The sequence below is a fragment of the Eurosta solidaginis genome, unplaced genomic scaffold, assembly GCF_040869045.1.
Source record: "Eurosta solidaginis isolate ZX-2024a unplaced genomic scaffold, ASM4086904v1 ctg00001086.1, whole genome shotgun sequence".
Lineage (NCBI taxonomy): Eukaryota > Metazoa > Arthropoda > Insecta > Diptera > Tephritidae > Eurosta > Eurosta solidaginis.
In genome coordinates this window covers 464,557-487,188 of record NW_027136923.1, presented here as the reverse complement: position 1 = coordinate 487,188, position 22,632 = coordinate 464,557, and the positions used below count along the sequence as shown (strand labels likewise).

At 36.6% G+C, this 22,632-nt stretch overlaps 1 protein-coding gene across 1 annotated transcript; it reads left to right on the top strand.

Annotated features, from left to right (window-relative positions):
- Nucleotides 1-1,953: 1,953 nt before the first annotated feature.
- LOC137235810 (cytochrome c oxidase subunit 5B, mitochondrial-like) lies at nucleotides 1,954-2,565 on the top strand. Its single transcript, XM_067758639.1, has 3 exons — nucleotides 1,954-2,029; nucleotides 2,174-2,347; nucleotides 2,427-2,565. Exons 1-3 carry the CDS (start codon nucleotides 1,954-1,956, stop codon nucleotides 2,531-2,533), a joined length of 357 nt encoding a protein of 118 aa, XP_067614740.1. The 3' UTR covers nucleotides 2,534-2,565.
- Nucleotides 2,566-22,632: the final 20,067 nt, after the last annotated feature.

Sequence of the window (22,632 nt, the reverse complement as noted above, 5' to 3'; positions counted from 1 at the left end):
TGGACCCACCCAGGTTAAGTTTTTATAAGCGCGGCCGAAGGCCGCCAACGCAGAGGTGTTCTGCGCAAAAATACGATGGATCCCACCCCGGCTTCGGAGGAACCCGCTGGTAATTTTTCGGTTTTTCATTAAACTCCTTTGAAATTTTTATTTTCCGCCTTCGAATTAATAATACTGATGTCAAGACGCGTCGTTTGACACCTCTTTAGATATTTTGTGAAGTTCACTGAGGACCTGCTTGTGTTTTTTTGCTTCATACGGCTGAGTTCTCAGGCGCCGTATTTCCTCATAATGCTTACGGAGATGACTCCTTAAGCCCCTAGGCGGTGTGGGTCAGCAATCAGATGTATGATGGGATGCCCAGGTTTCTGGTTATTCTACAGGAACTGTTTGGTTAGCATCTCATTTCTCTCCCTGATGAGGAGTATTCTCGCCTCATTATGTAGATGGTGTTCTGGGGACATAAGAAGACAGCCCGCGGCGATTCCGAGAGCAGTATTTTGGCAGGCCTGTATCTTCTTCCAGTGGGTAATTTTTAAGCTTGGCGACCATATAGGGGACGCGTAGCATGCAATCGGCTGGCCAATTGCTATGTATGTGGTAATGAGCGTTTCTTTGTCTTTTCCTCAAATACTGCCAGCAAGGAATTTAAGGTTTTTATTACGGCTCTGGATTTGTAGATCCTGATCTGTGGCTCCCCCTGTTTAATTCTTCTTGGTTTCGATGTTTCATTTCTAATTTGCACCGATGCCTGCCGACCACCAAGATAATTTGCATTTAGCGCGGTGGTGGTCGTGCTATGGAGTTTTCTGAAGCCATACTGATGACAGGCTAGCTGCAAATTTGCTTGGAAGTAGGGGAGCAAAATGGCTTCAGGCGTCTTGGCTACTGGCGATAGGAGAGATATAGGGAGATATGACTCCTATTTTAGCTGGTTTTCCAGGCTTTAGTAGCGGGACCACCTTCGCCATTTTCCATTTTTCGGGTATGACAAATGTGGAAAGAGACAGGGTGAAGACATGTGCTAAATATTTGAAATCCTCTTTCCCTAGGCTTTTAGGCATCGGCATGGCCGTCTGGGCTCACTGCTTTGGATGGTTGGCATCTTGGCATCCTCAACCTCTTTGGCGGTGATGGTCATTGGTGACGCGCTGAATTTATGTTTATGTGCGTGTCTGTTGGCCCTCCGTCTATCTTTGTCGACCGTAGAATGCATTATATATTGTCGGCAGAAAGCGCTTGCGCATTTTTTGGCATCCGACAGTACTTTATCGCCAAGGTCGATGGAAACTTTGTCATTGTGCCTAGACGGATTCGATAGGGACTTTACAGTGGACCAAAGTTTACCTACACCGGCAGAGAGGTTACAACCGCTTAGGTACTCCTCCCATTTCGCCCGCTTGTGTTCATCCACAAGCAATCTGATGCGTTGGTTTATATCCCTTATTTGGGGGTTGCCGGGATCGAGCTGTCTTATAAGGTCACGTTCTCTCGCTAAATTTGCGGCCTCCGCCGGAAAGTGGGGCGAATTTCGGGAACTCTACCGGCGGGAATGAAGCGAGCCGAGGCGGATTCAATGATCTTGCGGAAAGCACGCTCCCCTTGGCGAGCATCAGTCGGGATTGGGAGGGCAGCAAAGCGGTTTTCTGTAAAGGATTTGTATTTGTCCCACTTTCCATTTTTAAAGTTAATGAAAATACGTTTTTCAGTATTTTTTTTTTTCACATTGTCGGTATATAAATCCAGTCTCATCCCAAAAATCTATTGCATTGTTAAAGTGCTACTTTGTGCCAAGGACGCAAGTTAAAAGTAAAATTATACGAAGAACAAAAATCAAACGGCTTCCAAGTATTCTATAGAAAGGTTATCGAAAAGGGTTTAATGATGTGCTTTAGGCTGATTCGAACATAGTTCACCGAAGCCCAAACCTTCGGCCTACGTGATGTTAAGAGAATGGATGAAAACGATCTGATCAAGAAAGTGTTTCCATCAGCATCCGTAATTTATGATAAGGAAGGGGAGATCTCCAGTAAGTTGGGAGAAGGAGGTTGGGTAAGATTTGATGTCCCAACTGTAGTCAGTTTTTGTGAAGCAGGCAGTTATTAATGATCAATAATATGTTCTTTAAACCCTTATAAATAACTAATTTAAATATTTTGAATTCCAATTTCAGTGATGAACGATCCTCTGGAGCACGCATCCGGTATTGAAAGGCGTGAAGTTTTAGCCAAAGCTGCTGGCAACGATAATCCCTTCGACATAAAAGTGTTCAAACGTGGCGCAGGCACCAAAGAAAACCCCAATCTGATACCATCCACATTTGATGAACGTATTGTTGGTTGCATTTGTGAGTGAAGAATAAATAGCACAAGCGAACAAAAACTATTTTTTTAACATACTAAACAATTATTTTATATTATTTCCAGGCGAAGAAGATCAAACTTATGTGCAATGGATGTGGCTGCAAAAAGGTACATTAAAACGCTGCGAATGCGGTCATTGGTTCAAATTGGTTGAGAAAGCTCCTGTCTAAACTCATTAGTTTTAAATAAATGCAAATATCTTTTTATTAAGAAAAAAGTAACCCAATAAATTCCCAAAACCAACAAATGAAAACATGGTCAGATATTTAGTAAATATAAAACGGATATAATTGCTTACAAGTAAGCAACTAATGGAATAGGAAACGTGCATTTGTCGAGAGCTGCTTTCAGTTGAGTGCGGGGAGGTAACGCTATGCGCATTTTTGGACATAGAGGGGCTTTCGACAAAACGACAACATGGAGAAGCTGACGGAGCAGATTCCACTCATCCAACATCTCACAGATGACACGAGGAAGATAATTAAGTTTGAGAAGCGCTTCAAAATAGAGCTGGGAACAAATGTGCGTGGGACACCTCCTGGATTGAAGCGCTTCTCGATGGCTCGAAGGCACCGGAGGGCATAGGAGCGGGGATCTTTCGCCCCCGGATCAAAATATCCCTACCAGTTGTCGCCAAAAGCCGGTGTGCAGCATGGGTACCTGGACACAGAGGAGTAGATTGTAACGAGCGAGCGGACGACCTTGCCAGGTTGGCAGCGGCCGGAAAGCCAATAGGACCCGAGCCTATCATGCCAATAGAGTCACATACAATAAGGGAAGAGTTTAGACAAAAAGAGGTGTGCCTAAGAGAACAACACTGGCGCGAAAGTCCAGGACTTCGGCAGGCAAAGGCACTAATAGGAGTGTAAAACTCCCAAAAAGTAGCCTTAGGATTTCAACAGGTATACTCACAGGCCACTGCAGGCTAAAGAGCCATATGAATAAATTGGGTATATCGTCTAGTTGTTGTTGTTGTTGTTGTAGCGATAAGGTTGCTCCCCGAAGGCTTTGGGGAGTGTTATTGATGTGATGGTCCTTTGCCGGATACAGATCCGGTACGCTCCGGTAACACAGCACTATTAAGGTGCTAGCCCGACCATCTCGGGAACGATTTACGTGGCCACATTAAACCTTCAGGCCATCCCTCCCTCCCCACCCCCAAGTTCTATGAAAAGCTTGGGGTCGCCAGAGCCTCGTATGTTAGTGAAACAGGATTCGCCGCGGATAGGTGAGGTTGACAATTGGGTTTGGAGAAGCTATATATTGCGCTGGCAACCTGAAGGGTTGCGCTACACAGCCCTCGAATCAGGTATTTTAGTCGCCTCTTACGACAGGCATACCTACCGCGGGTATATTCCGACCCCCTAACCCGCTGGGGAGATGTCGTCTAGTAGCCTCTGTCGGTTATGTGATTGCGAAGATGAGACTGCAGAACACATCCTGAAGGAATGCGATGCAGTCGCGAGAAGACTTGGGATGCTAGCATCATCGAAAGTAGGAAATAGTAACATACACTCTCTGAAGCCGAGAAACATTCTGGATTTTCTCAGAGAACTCGGCTTGGATGAGTTGTTGTTAAGAGAATGAGGGCACAATATACCAGTAGGTCGCAGTGCTTGACCTCACAACATCTATCTATCTATCTATCTAAGTGGAATGCGGAAACTGTTATCTTGTCTATGAATGCAACCAGGCTAGAGAGCAACACATGTCTACACACGATCTTATGGTGGTAATCGAAGACATCAGAGGCGATTTGAGCTGGTGTCTTCGGGCCCGAAGCCACAATATGAGCTGAACGAACTACGAACCGACAATGTAGTACTGCGGGCGTGAGTTTTAGGCCACAGAGGGGTGAGTGGATGGTAATAAGCGGGCGAACGTTCTAGCGAGAGAGGGAGCTACTGTACGGCCTATTGGGCCCAAGCGGCAGCTGCCAGTTCGCTAAAAAAAAAATAATAAAAATATGGTGGCATATATTGCTGGTAGACAGATATATAAGAACACTGGCGCACTCTAAACAATCTAAATTACTGCAGGAGAATGTAGTCTTAATCGCTAGAGGAGCAATCATACGCCTTTCAAAAAATAAAATTAGAATTTTAACAGGTTTCTTAAAAGAAAATGCAGACTCAACAGCCACATGCATAAATTGGGCAAATAATCGTGATACCTGCGGGTTCTTTGATCGATAAGCGGATACGGCTAAACATATCCTCCTGGAAAGCGATGCAATCTCAAGGGGGCTAAGTCTTTAAGTTGGGGCGGGATCGCCCCTCGTGCAAATAGAAACTAAGCGGAACCGAGGTTTTGTACAGTTATCATTTAAAAACTATTTAATATTCATATTTACACAGTTAATAGCATATCCATAATACATAGTTTAGGGTAATTCATTTAAAAGTGGATTCTGCAGCAGCCGAATCCAGACTGCTTTACAATAGGGTTTCCTTTTTAACAAAAATAAAAGAAACTGCCTTACGAAGATCTATGCAGTGCTACTAGAACTAAAATCCTTGATGGGTTTTATGGCATAGTGCTTATCCAAATGCGAGAACATCTTGCGCAATTTCTCACGACGTTCTTTCTTCCCGATACGCCAAGGTTTCTCTGTAGGTGACGCTACGCAAGGTTTCTCTGTAGTGCGTCCTCTCACATAAGCTTTGCTATTGTTTGAATCAAAGAACTGTTTATCAATCTCCTTCGAAGCGGGTTTTGAATCGATCTAGAGATTGGAGAAGGGAGATAATATAACAGAATCCAAATTTTACTAAAGTTTTTGCAATGCAAATTTGTGGCGAAGAAATCATATTCATTTTATTCGAATTTACTTCCTTTACATACCGCTCTAAGTCGACGCTGCGAAAGAGCAGTGGATTACGTGCGTCCACAATCTGCAGAACAACATCTGAACGTTCGACAACACGCCACAACTGACGCCAAAGCTCTAAATTCTTTTCATAAGGTGTAAGTAAGATGTCGTTGTCTTCTTGCAGCAGCGCTAAAGTGCGACACCATTCTAAGAAGCTTTCATTTTCAGCTCTTTGCAATTCCTCTGCGGTTGTTTGTGCTGTCCATTTAGGACGGCGTGGCACTGTTAGCATATTATTATTTTCCCTATGTTTTTGTTGCATTTGCTTCATTTGTGATTTCGAGAGTACACCAACGCCCGTTTTTGGATTGAAGAATGTGATATTCAGTTTCTCAGCTTGAAATTCAGTGTCCGCCAGCTCAGCAGTGCATAAAAAATCATGAAGTGAAGATTCCTCAGCAACAGATGCCAAATTTAACTGTCCCCAATCGTAGCCATCTTGGATTTCGGTAGTATGGAGCTGTATAAACCCCAATATATAAAAATAACAAAAAAATTTTAGCTTAAACATTGTTTATCCAAATGCAGTTTTTGTTTACCATAGTGTCGTTATCCACTTTACGGCGGAGTTGATGCCCGAAGCGATTTTTTATCAATGCTCGTCCCAGATTGCCGGACTTGGTTTTGCTTTTCTTGCTCATACTGCTTTTTTAATACCATAAATTTGCAATAAATACAATAAATTCTAAAATTCACAAATATTCCAGCACGTGCGCAAATTGAGCAGATATTTTTTTTCCTAGATCCAGTTTTAGGCAAAAGTTGACAATTTATATAATGCGTTGAACTTTATGCACAATTTATTATTTTTATTATAATTTTATCAAAAATTGCCAATACGCAGCTGACAGCCGTAACTGACAATACTTCAATTGTATTGGGTTGCGTGAAACTAAAGAGTAGCAAAAAATACTACTATGTATAAAACAGCTGATAGGGTTGTTGTATGTCAATTTCGTTAAGTAACTAAGTTGGTGAAACCGAAAAAAAACTAAGCCGCAAATCTGGACTAACTTAAGTCACAACTAAATTTTAGCTTTAGTCGAGTTGGTGAAATCGGCCCTTAGTGTTTGCCAAATCACTGTCGATAAATACTTTATTCTAATTGAAAAAACATTAGAATGTGTGAGGTTTTTTATCGGGACCATCGGTGTGATAGGCTGAGATCCCTTTCTGAAAAAATTAACCCGATTTAAGAAAACTTAAATAAAATAAAAATTTAACAACAGTTCCCCAAACCTAATTGATTATTTATAATTTTCACTGTTGGAAAAAATACTCACAAACAAACTCCGATTTTCAGGAACAACCTTTTCATTTATCTTAAACAAATCCTCTGCACACGACAGAGGAAAGTAAGATCTGACTGAGCATGCTACAGCATCTTGTTGAACCAACTTGCTCATCACCACTTTCGTGTCTGCAAGTGCAGTCATCACTGCAGTATTCTGAGAAGACATTAAGGATAAAGAAAAGTTGAAAAGTTGAATTTAAGTAAATGTAATATATAGAAAATATTTAACACTCTTATACAAAATGGTCTCCTTCAGGTTTCCGACTGATTCTGGAAGTAAAAACAACACAAATTATTAGGTCAATTGCAAGCAAACAGGTAAAATTAATTGCAATCACTTTTGAGTTTAAATTGAAATTTTTGATCTTCTGTTGTAATTTTCTGAACTTGACTGGAAAAAGTATAGATTTATAACAAAAATTATTTTATTATCCGGAATCGTAAATGGAATATGCAGCCAAATTATCAAAATTTTAGCAACCTCAAAATTTTAAACTCTTTTACTGATATCTCTTCTTAGAGTTTTGTAACTTTCCAACATATGCTGTTTTTTTATTGAAAATAACTATATTGATCCGATTTGGATTAATATTGTATGGGAGATGTCACGACCCTCATTCCCATGCACCCCACTTCTTACCACTTTTCTCCGCTGATATAATTTTGATGTTGGGCATCTGCTTGCCAAGTATCATTTCCCCGGTATTGTTGGTATATATATCAGATGCCACGCTCCATACATGCAAAAATTACCCCCTATACACTGAATCACTTTTTCTTAAAAATTGGTGTATATTTCATTTAAATCGGCCGTACGGTGAAAATTTGCGTGGGGCTTATTTATATGGTAAAAGTCTAGTTGAGGGATTGACTGCTAATACGTGTCCAAAAATATCGAGAGAGGCGTCTTGACTTCAGTATTAATAATCCGAAGGCGGAAAAGAAAAATTTTAACTCGTTCAAAAGATATTAACGTGAAGCCCAAAAATTACCCACGGTTTCCTCCGGAATTTTGAGAACAGCTTTCTGCGTTGAGGGCCTTCGGCCGCGATTATAAAAAAAAATTACCCTGGGCGGTCCCCCAATTGGCTGGGATCGAAAAAATGCGTGCAAAATCCCTTTGAGCACACACTTTTTTTCAGTGCATAACAACCATTGCCAAATTCAACTGCAAATATCTCCGGACAGAGATACAATTTTGCTCTTCCTCCTTCGGATTATTGTTGTCGAGGTCTTTTGACACCTCTCTCGATATTCTCGACTCGTGTTAGCAGTAGACCCCTTAACTAGACCATTACAAGGACTTTTAATTGCCTATATTTAAAGCGCAAGGTTAGCAAACGTAAAAGGGTAATATATTTGCAGCATTTATACGTGTCTAATCAGCTAACACATGATGGAAAGTAAAAACCTGTAGCACAATATTTTACCTATTTTATTATAGTCAAGCGATGTGTGTAAATCCCTTAAAGTATCAGGTTAAGTGAAAGTTGACGATTTATAAAATAAATCTTTAACTTCTCAAAATATAAACAATTAGTTTACAAAATTTTTCGATATGACAGGAGAGTACCTAGTTAGAGAACGCATAGTACCGATGGTACTATCGAAATTGCATTAATGTAACTCTTGGACCGAAATTATAGGCCCGACACATAAGATTTTGTATGCATCATAGTAAGCTGACGGATGATTGCATTTATACTCGAATTGCGCGGGGGAGGGACAAATAGCCTAAAACTGTGACTACCATGCCCATTAAATTACTTACCTTGCAAATTTGTTATTTTTGCATCCAGCGCCTTGCAACCTGCACACTCTGCAACTTGTGACTTTTTATCTAAAAAATGAATACTTGGGTTGATGATATCTTATTCATATGTATATGTGATGAAACTTATAAGAGGATGATGGTACGTTCTCGAAGTTGCTGAAGGATACGCGCTTTATTTCTTTTGGCATGTTTGTATATTTATTGTCAAAGTTTTCTGTATGTTAATTTAGTTAATAAGTAGAGAAATTAATATTTTGTTGCATATGATTTCGAACCACCAAACAAAGCAAAATATTAATTTCCCCAATGTGTTCAATTTAAATTGAGCTAAAAAGTGCCATGTAACAATGGCAGCAATAATATGCTATCAATATGAGGGAGACCTACTAGTTTACATTCTGTTTCTTCAATAGGGTATTGGTTTTCCTCATCTATGAGTGAGAAGTTGCCCACGCAAATACTAAGAGACATGGAGTCAATTGGTTCTAAAAAGAAACTTCTCAAATTTGCAAACTCTTTCCCTATTATAAAACGTCTGTCTTCTGAAAACCCTGTAATTTGTATTGGTTTGAATTGTTTAATAAGGCAGAAGCTATCTGGCTTTTTAAAAGAAAAGACGCAATCCTGGAAAAAATAACACAAACCTCTTCCCCTCAAAGTTTTAAAGCCCTGATGTTTTTCCATTATTAGCAACGTTTCATTATTGACTCGATTTATTATTTGTGGAAGAATTTGAGTTGGCTTTTTGATATACTTTTTTAATGTTTGCAAATAATTTTCGAAATCGTAAGCTGAAAAACTTGATAACAGACCAATTGATTCAACACACTCCGTTAGATGTAGTAAATGATGAACGTTATGAGTAACACTGGAATTCCCGAATATAGTTGAGAAATATTCAACAAATGAAGATAACATATTGTAACGAATTTACTTGCAAATCCTCTTATTTGCCCTTTTGCTAAGTTCGTATCACTAAACTGTTGAATAAATAACTCCAATATTGAATAATGGAAAAATGGCCTTTATTAAAGTACTTCACAATAACACTTATACTTTGCAACTAGGCTTAATAACCAAACTGATAGCTTAAATGACACTGACTTTCAAAATAATACTGCTATGGCTCGCTAGATAGCGTCTTAATCGAAACTGCTTGATAGCTCAAATCAAACTGAATTCCAGCGCCTCTACATTTTCTGCCTTTTATACTCTCTGATTTCAACGTTCACATCTTCTAGGCGCTTCCACAATCTACTAGTTGCCATCAGCTCTCAAACTTCTCAGCTGTAACTACAATTGCACAATTTTATAGCTTCTCTCGTTGCATACTTTCAGGAGTATCTCAGATATATGCATGTGTTTGTGCATTGATTCTCTGCTGCTCGTATACGTACATGGTACATATTTGTAGACGCAATTATTGTTTCGTTTATGTAGATGCATAATGATTGATCTATAGATGTGCATGGTATCACTGTTTAGCATCGGCTTAGAGATAGCAGCACCCCTTAGTTTTGCTAATATTCGCAACAATATTTTTTGCAATTCCCAAATTATCTATATATGATTTGGGACAAAGGAGCATCCTATACGCACAGAATAGAAGCAAAAATTGATAATGTAAGTCACCATGAACATTGTTTTTCAGAATAAGGACCCCCGTATATAACAGAAATTGGCGAAACTCAGTTGCCTTCCAATTTGAGATTTCATCGAACGATCTCGGCTTACGGGCGAATTCCCTCGTTTTCAACGGTGCAAGAGAGATTCAAAATTGTGACACATGCTTCTTTTTTAGCTTTTCAACTTTTATATTTATATCGTCTTGTATAATTCTTTTTAAAAAGTTTCGCATTATCCACAAATCCACCAAATGCATACTGTCTACAGCTACTTGGCTTATCATTTTTACACCAGTGTAAGTCTGTGGAGTCTTTGAATTCCTAAATTTCGGTTCATGATGTGTTTTGTATCTTCTGGTTAAAAAGTCATTGTCAGTTACCAAATGTCCAGACACAGAAGAATATAACATTACATGGTTTACCTTTACCCCGATTTGCGTACACTTGCTGCAACCATGAGAAGCTGAATGATAAGGTGTACTACAAACAAACGCTTTCGCGGGAGCATCACATACAATTGACCTTATCAGAACTTTTAACAATTTGCCACCTAGTTCAATGCCATTTTCCAAGATATTCTCCATTTCCGTAACAAAGGAATTTAAAAATTCCGAAACATCGCTTGGCTTTTTATTTCCAACATATATACCGACAGCAAAAATACAAATTGAACTAAAATCAACGAGCCGCACCAATATTGGCCACAATTGAATGCGAGAGCTTCTGAATAATGGCAACCCATAAATGTTGATGTCTATACAAACAGTGTCAATTTCTTTAAATATGTATGCAATTTTCTCCAATTGCTTGCTCAAACCAACATGGCAATAGAGTCCTGGTGGAATGGATTTAGTAACTGCGATTTCTCTTCTTTTGCATTGAGTGTTTCGCCGCTTCTTGGTACATCTATATTCTCTTCTTGTAAAATACTAAGAAGGCTCTCAAATGCTCTACGTGATGGTCTAAAAGTAGTAAACCATTCCAGGATTTTTTCCTTACCGGAACGCTGCAGTTTGCCTATAACTGAATTTCCACTATCTACATTAATAACTCCATCAGCACAACCACTTTCCTCACATTCATACTTAGTAGACAAACTTCCTATATCACCAACTCCAGTTATGCTAGTACCGCATTCCTCCACAGAGGATTTTGATGATCCTGCTTCATCATTACTAGAAACTGGACTAAACATAGTCGTAGCATTTATTTCCCTTTGCTTCTTGAAAAGTGTTCTCATATTACGTTTGCTACTCATTGCTACATGCAATTTTCAACTCACCAAAATCGCAAAACACCACAAAATTTATATTTTAATTTTATTTTTTATTTTATATTATTTTTATAAGGCACGAGCAAAATTTTTCCACTTTTCCGTACACGCTTGATAATTTGGAATGTATACTGAAAAAGTTAGATGTGTCTACGCAAGCCGTTTATCGATTATTGCGATTGCCACCGACAGATCGAAAAAATGTAGTCGGCTGATATGATAGTTCGTGCTCGTGTTATGTTTTTCTTAAAACAGCTGTTGTTATATTACAACTATAACAAACTTTTTATGGAATAGCCACAATATTTTGTTTTCCAAATAATATATAAAGCTATACATGTAAAACCACCAATGCGGTACCGACAGATAGCAAATAGATGATAGGTTGAATACAGCAGCAAAGGCACAAAGCAAAGCAACGCGAGCAAAAAATTTACATGGACCGCCTTGCTGCGTTCATTTTGAACTATGAAACGTCTTGCTGCTTTAATACAAGCACAGATTTAGCTGCACTACACTACGCGGCAAAATATTATTTGCATGTATTCTTTCTTATGGGCAAAGTCCAAAAAGTGTAGCGCCGTTGCCGCTACATGTAAGTCCGCCTTTACTTTTATTGACAACATATCTGTACTGTTTTCACTATTCAACTTGAATCCATTCATAAAACTTACAATCGCCTTTTAAATGAAATTTCTATACAAATTTTTGAACAACAAATTTTTTTCACTGGACTGGAATTAATTTACACACAGTCGTATTCTTAAAATTTTGAACAGTATACTTTTACGGGAACCCAAAAATTAATGGTTTTAGGTAATATAAAACAGCGCGTAAGATTTTGAAATGCTTACTTATATCGCAACACAATTCACACACATAAGATTGTGCATTCACGAGTTCAAAATTGCTTCGTTCTGCGCATCTACGTCACACTTGACTTCTTCAGCGAATGAAAGAAAGAAAGAAAAAACAAGAGCTAAAGGAAAATGACGTAAAAATTGCCTTTAAAATAATGTTTATATGCGCAGTGAGCCACCTTCAATAATTCCATCATGATATCGCACAAATAACCCAGATTGCGCATTCACAAGTTCAAAATTACTTCGCTCTGCGCATCTACGTCACAGTTGCCTACTTAAGCGAATGAAGTAAAGAGAGAAAAAACAAGAGCTAAAGGAAAATGACGTAATAATTGCCCATAAAAAACAGCTGAACTAATGTTTACATGCGCAATGCGCAACCTTCTATATTCCAAATGCTTATATCGCTATATCAAAATCGATAGTTTCGTTTATCGACCATCTTTTGTCATCGTTGACATTTACATATATTTAAAGAAAAAATAGCCAATTTTCAACAGGCGAAAAAATAACCAATCTTCAACGGGCTCTACAATTAGCGGAGGTGAAATCTTCTGAATTGGCAAAGATATTCGATTCTGAGAATGCATGTCATGAACGCGATGTTGAAGAATTAAAGGAACGTTGGGAAAAAGAGAAGGCAGCAAAAGCAGAAGGATCCAATAATTGTAGTAAATGCATTGATTATATGGTAATTCTTTACGACAGCATGACACTGCTAATACGCGTCAAAAAATATCGCAAGAGGTGTCAAAAGACGCTTATTAATCTCGAGAACAATAATCCGAAGGCGGAGAAGTTGGCGATTTTCATGTGGTTGTTCTAATGTTGTTGTGCACACAAAAAAAATTGTGAACATAAGTGTTTTGTACGGATTAGTTTTGGTCTCCAAACCGGTGTTGGACCCACCCAGGGTAATTGTTTATAAGCGCGGCCGAAGGCCGCCAACGCAGAAAAGTGTTCTGCGCAAAAATTCTATGGATACCACCCCCGGTTTCGACGGCACCCGCGGGTTTCTTTCTCTTTGAACGAGTTAACATTTTTATTTTGCGCCTTCGGATTATTAATACTGATGTCAAGGCGCGTCGCTTGATACCTCTCTCGATAGCAGTGTCAGCTGTCGTAACGAATTACCAAATTGACGATCTTACGCAAAAACTAAATAAATCTAAAGCTTTAATTGTAGAGCTCAATGAAAAGTTGAAGCTAATCGAAGAACAAGAAACGCTTATACGCGAGCTCAAAACCTAAGCTGCATGATTCGAAGAGTATATCAAAAGTCAAAGTAGCACATCCGAATATAGTTCAGCTCAACCAAAACAAGCATCACCAAAGAAACCGGCTGCCAATGATGCTGATAACAGTAATGGGCAAGAAAATAAGCACTTGCACACAACTGAGATAAAGCACAAACGCGAAATTTAAGCCTTTATTTAAAAGCTCTTTTTCGTTTTCATCTAGTATAACGTTAGATTTGTTTATAATAATATTAGGTATGAACTTACTGGATTTCAATGTAGACGGTTTGGGTTTTCTTAGTTTAGCCAACTTAATTCTTTTTCTTTGCATTAGCTGTCGAGACAAACGCTCAAGCTTTGCGTTTAATTTTGTCAAGAAGTGATGCCATATTACTGGGGAAAAACTGCAAGCCAATAACTTATGTAGTTTATATGCCAATAACTCACACGATGATAAGTGGGCATGTTTTTGTTTTAACGCCTGACTTAACCAAAACACTTTTGCTTTTTCAAGCAACGCTTTTCCTACTGGGCACTTGCTTTTGCATTTAAAGGAAAGATCGATGAATTTAGGCATTACTTTTTGGTTTCTGCAAATGTAAATGTCCCACTGAGCGATGACGCATATAAAAAAGAAAAGCAGACAATAATACATATTGCAGAAACAAATGGGTATAGCTCTAGCAGTATAGAGCAGCTAGTGAGAAAACACCGAACCAAAAAAGATCGACGTGAGAGCAGTTCTTTTTTCGAAACGGTAGGCGTGGAAGATAAAAGTAGGTCTTGGTGTAGCATGACATATGATTCGCGATCTTTTGATAATATTAAAAAAATATTTAATGCAGTAGATTTAAAAGTCGCTCCGAAAACTACAACAAAACTCAAATCCTTACTGAATTCAGCCAAAGATAAGTGTTAAAGTCTGGACAAACCGGGAATTTATTCCATCACTTGCTCATACAAAGATGACGACGGGAAATAATGTGGCGCAAAATACATTGGCCAATCGACACGCACTGTTCGGACCAGGTTCAACGAACACTTGAAATACATAAAAAATATTGAACCGAAAAGTGGAATCGCTGAACACGCTTTATCGAATCAGCAATCGATAAGTTTTGACGATTGCAAATTAATTAAATCTGAATCTAATGTAAATAGATTGAATATTTTAGAATCGTTACATATTTATGTAAACAAAAATGTCTCAGTAAATCGTGATACTGGTCCACTGTATTCTAGTCTCTTCACAGCGTTGCAGTAAACTTCGCTAGTTCCGTGTCTTGTTAGTACATATTAATTTTGTTATTGCATATTAATTTTTTTTTTTATCTTTGTTTCATTTCTCTTTACATTGTATTTGCATTGTATCAGTTTTTTTTTTTGTTTTTGTTTTAATGCTTCACTGAGTGATTTGTTAGCTTACTTGTTAATTTATGTTGACAATGGTTAGTTGAAAACTAGCAACTGATGATGACACCACGCGCGAGTTAGTGCAACAGAAAATACACTACTGTACCGATAAGATCATCCCATGTATGATATAGAATCAGTAGTTTACATAAAAAGTATGGTCCTCTTTAAACGTCTATCTATCTATTAACCATTATCAGAGACCAAAACATTGTAAGCAAAGATAAGATTTCTATTTAAACATAAACCAAATACAAACATAAACAAAACCAAATAAAATATTAATAGCGAACAAAAGATTCCTATTCAACCATTGTAAGCATAGATAAGATTTCTACTTAAACAATATCAGCAAGATCCTTTTTTTGAACATTATCAGCAGCCACTAAACAAAAGAAACCAGAGCATATAAATAGACGGTTAAGCATAGAAATAAGTTAGTCTTCTATTACACTGAATCATATGAACTTCAGTTTAGAATTCATTAAAGTACATATAGATACAAATAAAGTATATTGTTTTATTTAAAATCGAAAGTACATACTTAACTGGGGGCTCAATAAGTGAATAAGTGAATAATAAAAGGAACTCCTAAAAAATCAAATTCCATACGTCCTGAAAAAGAGGACAAGGACAACCAGAAAATAAAACTGGACCTCTTCCGCAAAAAACGATTACAAGTGTTTGACCAAAGCAGGGGAATCATTATGGAAGCAAGGTTAGTAACCTTGGAACAAGCTTATGCCGCTATAGAAGCACAATTAGCCCAGCTGCGGCAAGCGCAAGTACCTAATATCGAAGAATTTCAACCGATAAGTCCCAGGATAAACAATGCAAATGAAATAAATCTGAGACTATTCGAACGGCTACCAGTGTTCAACGGAGACACATCCAAATACAGGACATGGAGGGCAACCATTATATCAGCAATGAGTCCCATAGAAGCCTTTATTAATACCAAACCATATTACGATGCATTATTTATAATACGTCACACGAAGATCGAAGGAGAAGCAGCAACTCTTCTCCAGAATCATGGCACAGTGTCCCACTTACAAGCAATACTCAATCGCCTAGATTACAGCTACACCGATACTAGAAGCTATAACGCCCTCATAGAGGAAATGAAAAGACAAATACAAGGAAAACAGACGCTATCCGAATTCCACAGCAAGATCTGTCAAATCTTTAATTTAGCAATGACTAAATGTGAAATTGATTACCCAGGGAATACTCACTCTCTACAGCAGGTCACAAAAGAAATGGCCATAGATTGCTTCCGCAATGGCATAAATGATGAATTTACTCAACACACATTATATGCAGCAAAACCAAGAGATTTAGAAAGTGCATACGCAATTGCCACGGAGATTCTTTATAAAAGGCAGAATAATCCGATACGACGAGAAGCGTATAACTACCCTAAACAGCCACAAAATGAAAGGAGGTATCAACCAGGAGTTCAACCTATTCCCCATATGGGAAGATCAAACCCGACACCAATGGACGTGGATACATCAATAGGAAGATTCCGGCAATTCACGAATAATCAGCATCAGCAACAGCAATCGTATCAACAGAATCCTTTCAGAAACAACTATGAACGACAAAGAGCAGGATATGCACTTTTAATCCCAATAGAGGAGAACCATTTAAACGAAACCACCAACCAACTTCATCAAGATATAATATAGTACCGCAGAAACTACAAAGCATCAATCAAATAACGGATAATAATAGTGATCAGTCATTAAAGGTAAATATAGATGAAAGTGAATTTGAAAATAGAGCTACTTTTTTAGACGAGTAAATAATCTGCCGTGTCTTCAGATTATTTGACATGATAATAAAAAACTTTTAGTTTTAATAGACACAGGCTCGACATTAAATTATATAAGGAAAAATATTCCAAATGGAAAGACCTTTCCAGTTAAACAATTTGTTAGTAGAACTCTGAATGGTTCAAACACAATAAACTCAGCTAAGAAGATAAGAATGCTAGGACAAAAATTAGTATTTTTTGAAATCGAAGAATTAAAAGAATTTGATATGATATTAGGAGAACAATCCTTGAGAGAAATGAAGGCTAAGATAGATCTGTTCGAATATAAAATGATGTATGTCAGGAGAACAGAGCAGAAGAAAAAAGAAATGGATGTCAGTCAAGTAAATTTCACAATAGATGAGAGCAAATATAAAAAAGAGGTTGAAGAAATTATGAGGAAACAAATCCTATTTTACCATTTACAACAACAATTGAAGCCACGATTCGCACTAAAACTGAAGAGCCAATATGGACGAAACAGTACCATTACCCCTTTTCAGACAATAATTTCATAAATAAAGAAATAAATAAAATGCTAGAGGATAATATAATTAAACCCAGTAAGAGTCCCTATAACTCACCCGTTTGGACTGTACCAAAGAAAGGAACTGACGAGTTAGGAAACCCTAAGAGAAGAATGGTCATAGACTTCCAGAAATTGAATAGCGAAACCATTACCGATAGATATCCCATACCTGATGTCAACATGACAATACAGAATTTAGGTAAAGCAACTGTTTTTACAACCCTAGATTTGGAAGCAGGTTTCCATCAGATAAAAATCAAGGAGTCAGACACCGAAAAGACAGCCTTTAGCATAAACGGAGCAAAATATGAATTCTTAAGGCTGCCGTTTTGACTAAAGAATGCACCTTCAATATTTCAAAGATGCGTAGATGACATATTAAGAAATTACATAGGAAAATTCGTACATGTATATATAGACCATGTGTTAATATATTCATCCTCACATGATGAACATATGGAACACATAAGAATTGTTATAAATGCACTGCGTCAAGCAAATATGAAGATTTCATATGAAAAATCTCATTTTTTCAAAGACAGCACTGAATATTTAGGACATATTATTAAACATAACAGAATAACTGTAGACCCACAAAAAATTGAGACCATAAAAAACTACCCTGTGCCTATGAATCTGAAAGAATTAAGATCATTTTTAGGGCTAGCAGGATATTATAGAAAATTCATCAAAGACTACGCCAAGATTACCAAACCCCTAACATTGTTTTTAAGAGGAGAAAACGGTATCGTAAAGAAAAAGCAAAGTGAAAGAATGCAAATAAAATTAGATGAGGAAGCCATAAAAGCGATGAATATATTAAAAAAGGAATTACAAGCACAAGTCGAACTCTTTCAACCCGATTTCAATAAACCCTTTGATTTAACCACGGACGCAAGTAATTTTGCCATAGGAGCTGTGTTATCCCAAGGTAGAAATCCCATTTGCTTTATATCCAGAACATTAAGCGAGACGGAACAAAAATATAGCACAAACGAAAAATAGTTATTAGCCATAATTTGGGCACTACAAAAACTCAGAAACTATTTATATGGACGATCAGACCTTACAATCTATACGGATCATCAGTCCTTAACCTACTCTATTTCAGAGAAGAACCCTAATAATAAACTAAAAAGGCGGAAAAACCAAACAGAAGAATACGGTGCCAAATTGGTATACAAACCAGGTTCTCAAAACATCGTTGCGAATGCACTAAGTCGGCAACAAATAAATTAACCGACTCAGAATCGCAGCACTCTCAACTCAGCTCACCCACTGAAACCATAAGAAGGGTAGGCACTAGCTTAAACCATTTTAATAATCAAATTATTATCCAAACTAACAATGGATTATTAGTAAGAATAGAAAGTAAAAATATATTCGGAAAATTTAGACATACCATATACTTCACAACTATAGAACAATTGATAAGTGATATTAAAGGCGTACTACACCCAAACAATATTAACGCCATAATCACTACCGAAGAAATTCTATACAAAATAAAAACTACACTAGTACAAACTTTCCCAACCACTACTTTTGTAATAACAAATGCATTAGTCAGAGACATCACTGACGAAAATGAACAGAATGAGATAGTTGAACAAATACACAGAAGAGCATATAGAAATTATAGAAATAATATAAAAGAACTGTCTGAGAGCTATTACGGGCCAAACATGCGAGATATGGCAAAGAAGGCAGCGCAAATATGTGAGATATGCAAAAAATGTAAATACGACAGACGTCCTAATAAATTACTTTACGGAAAAACACCAATACCAAATGAAGTAGGTACACATCTGCACATGGATACATTTTTTATGGACAACCAAATATATATAACTACAGTAGATAGATACTCAAAATTCTGCTATATAAGAAAAATACCAGATAAGAAAAACTCATACATATATTTGAATGAAATACTATCCCAAATATTCCCATACGCAACGAACCTAACAACTGATAACGACCCGACATATGTTAATGTAGTAGCAAAATCCTTATACGATCGACTACATATACAGCACACAGCAGTGCCACCACAACATTCGACAACGAACGGTCAAGTAGAGCGGACGCACAGCACAATAGTGGAGTTAACTAACTTACTAGTAAAGGAAACCAAAGGTAAACACGAAGAGGTAATATTCGAAGCAGTACGACAGTACAATAAAACCATTCACTCGGTCACAGGACATAAACCCGAAGACGTTTTTTTCAACAGGGGAGGATACGACTATACAGTCATCAGAAACAGAATTCGTTATAAGCAAGAAAGAGATATCACCCAACAGAAGGCACCGAACAAACAAATTATTTACGAGAAAGGTGATATTATTTACGTTAAGAGAAGCCGAAGAAATAAAAAACACGATAGATTTATGAAAAAAATAATTGAACAGGATAACGGTAAAACAGTCACAACAACTGATAAAAGAATAATACACAAAGATAACATCCGTACGAACTAGAAATGAATCTCACAATAATAATAATCTTGCTGTGCATAAACAGAATTAGTTCAGACACAAGTATTACAGACCTGAAAGGAAAAGATTATATATTAATAGAAACGAATCCAGCTTTTATATTTGATAGCTATGATTATTTATATCATATTACAAATTTAACTAGAATATTAACACCTTACCAAAATATATTAAACTCAAAATATAATTTAGATTCAAATCCTGAAGTGAAAATATTACACCGAAAAATTGAAATATTAATAAAACAGATTAATCCAGTTAATAGATTTAAAAGAGGATTAAACGCTTTAGGGACAATATTAAAATGGATAACAGGTACACCAGACCACGATGATGAAGTAGAGATACAGACAAGAATCAATCAACTAATTGAGGGACACAATAAACAAAAAATAATAAATAGTAATTTCGAAAAAATGTTAAACAAATTAAACCCCAAGGATTTCTCTGAAAAATTAATACTCACAGAAGTCTACAATGAACTTAATACTCTCCTAACTACAATTAATTTAGCAAAAAATAACAACTTCCTGTCAACTTCATTGGACTTAGAAGAAATTACAGAAATCATTGCGAAAGAAAAAACAAATGTTTTAACCATAAATATTTTAGAATATGCAGAAATTAAAATTGTTAAATTCAAACAAAACTTTGTAACAGTTTACAAATACCCAAAAATCAAAGAAAAATGTGAACAATTCTACATCCACTCATTAGCTTCAAAAAAAGGAAAATTAGTTATGGATAAAAATATTGCTTTATCTAAAGGAAATCAATACGTAAGAATCAATAAATGTAAAGATTTTATAGATCAAGCTATATGTAAGCAGAATAAAAAGGACGGATGTACAATACAAATATTAGAGAAAAATAATGCTCAATGTAAAATGATAAAAGAAAAGAATCCACCCTTTATTAATTATGGTAACGGAAACATTATTATTAGCGGATTGAACATATTAAACAACGAGATTTTAGATGGAGATTTTTCAATTTATTTCAAAACCAATATAACATTAAATAACGAAGTATATATAAACATTAGGGAAACTATGGTAAAAATACTCCATAAAAAGCATAAAGAAAATCTAGATATATTAGAATACTTAGAATCTCAATCAGAATACAAGTTCAATAATCTAGACGAAATATTATCCATATTTGTACCAATTGAACAAAATCCAATCAAGACTACATTTATAACTATATTAATTATAACCCTATTAATCACAATAACCAAACTATTATTAGAATTTAGAGTAAGGAGAAGGAATATACTTTATCAAAGAGCACTAATACAATGTCAAAAAGACCATGCAGAAAGAAAACAAAAATTACTAGAGTCCAAATTGTAAATGAGGACATTTAATTTTAAGAGGGAGGAGAGTTAGTGCAACAGAAAATACGCTACTGTACCGATAACATCATCCCATGTATGATATAGAATCAGTAGTTTACATAAAAAGTATGGTCCTCTTTAAACATTGTCTATCTATCTATTAACCATTATCAGAAACCAAAACATTGTAAGCGAAGGTAAGATTTCTATTTAAACATAAACCAAATACAAACATAAACAAAACCAAATAAAATATTATCAGCGAACAAAAGATTCCTAGTCAACCATTGTAAGCATAGATAAGATTTCTACTTAAACATAATCAGCAAGATCCTTTTTTTTTTTTAAATTTTTTTTTAAAACGGGATAAGACATGATGCCGCGTTCATTTTAAATTTTCATGATTTCATCATTCAATTCTCATGATTTCATCAAATCCAATATTTCAGCTACACTATGGAGCGCGTCGATATCCGGCATTTTAATTTTTGTGCGTTGTTGCGTTGTAAAGCTCACTGAAAATGTTTGCACTTTGATTTTTTAACACGATTCAATATAAAAACTTTCAATTGCATATATATACATATGAAATTGAATGAAAACTTTTATAAATTTATGTTCGTATAAGATTTAAATAATTTCACAGCGATTGAATTTAAACATTAAAATCATAAACTTCACTTGTCCGGCTTGTCTGTCCCACGAATAGAAAAACACTGAGCATTTCGCTAACTACATTTGCAAGAACAAGAAATATACCACTGAATTAATACTGTTTTTGTAACGGTACTATTGCTAAAAAAAAAAATATATGCTATCTAGTAGTGTTTAGAGGAAACATGTCTTAATAAAATGAAGAAGCTTCTTGTAAAAATTAGAAGTAATCCTTTTTAATAAAGAAAAAAGTGTTATTTGTTGCAATTAAGACGTTTTCCGCTTTATTTTTGAATTATTAACAGAAAATGCCACATTTTCAACAGAAAATTTTGAAAATAAGTCGATATATGGTAATTTCAAACTGATTATGGTTTTAATAAATTTAATAGGATTTTCAACATGAAAACAAAAAGGGTATCTTATACAAATTTCTTCGTTTTCATCTCCCGTCATACCCCATCGCCTAAAAATATTTTAAGACGTTAAACTCATACTTTTTAGGTGACATTTTTGGCTCTGTGCATATGAAGCCACCAGCCGCAATATCGATTGAAAATTTAATTGCCCTTCCAACCCAAGTTCAGGGGGTTCTTGGGAGCGCCTTATAGGTGTCGTAAAAAGAATGCTGCTAAAGATACTTCGTGAGGAGGCACCGAAGGAAGACACACTTGGAAGCGTATTGATCGAAGCGGAAAATATTTTAATTTCGAGGCCACTTACCGACGTGCCTTTATCATCGGAAGAGGACGACCAAATCACTCCTAACCATTTCCTTATGGGATGCCCCAATTCCATGCAAAGAGCGCAGCCAGCCGATCAAAACATTTGCCTTAGAAAACAATGGCGTATCGCACAAAATCTGAAAGACCGCATTTGGAAGCAATGGGTGAGACATTATTTGCCCCAATTACTTGTGAGGCCAAAGTGGCAAGACAAATTTAAACCCATCGCCATCAACGATTTGGTTCTCATCTGCGACGATCTTCAACCGCGAAGCCAGTGGAAGAAGGGACGAGTTACCAAAGTGTTTCCCGCTAAGGAAAGGCAAATCCGCCTCGTTGAGATTAAA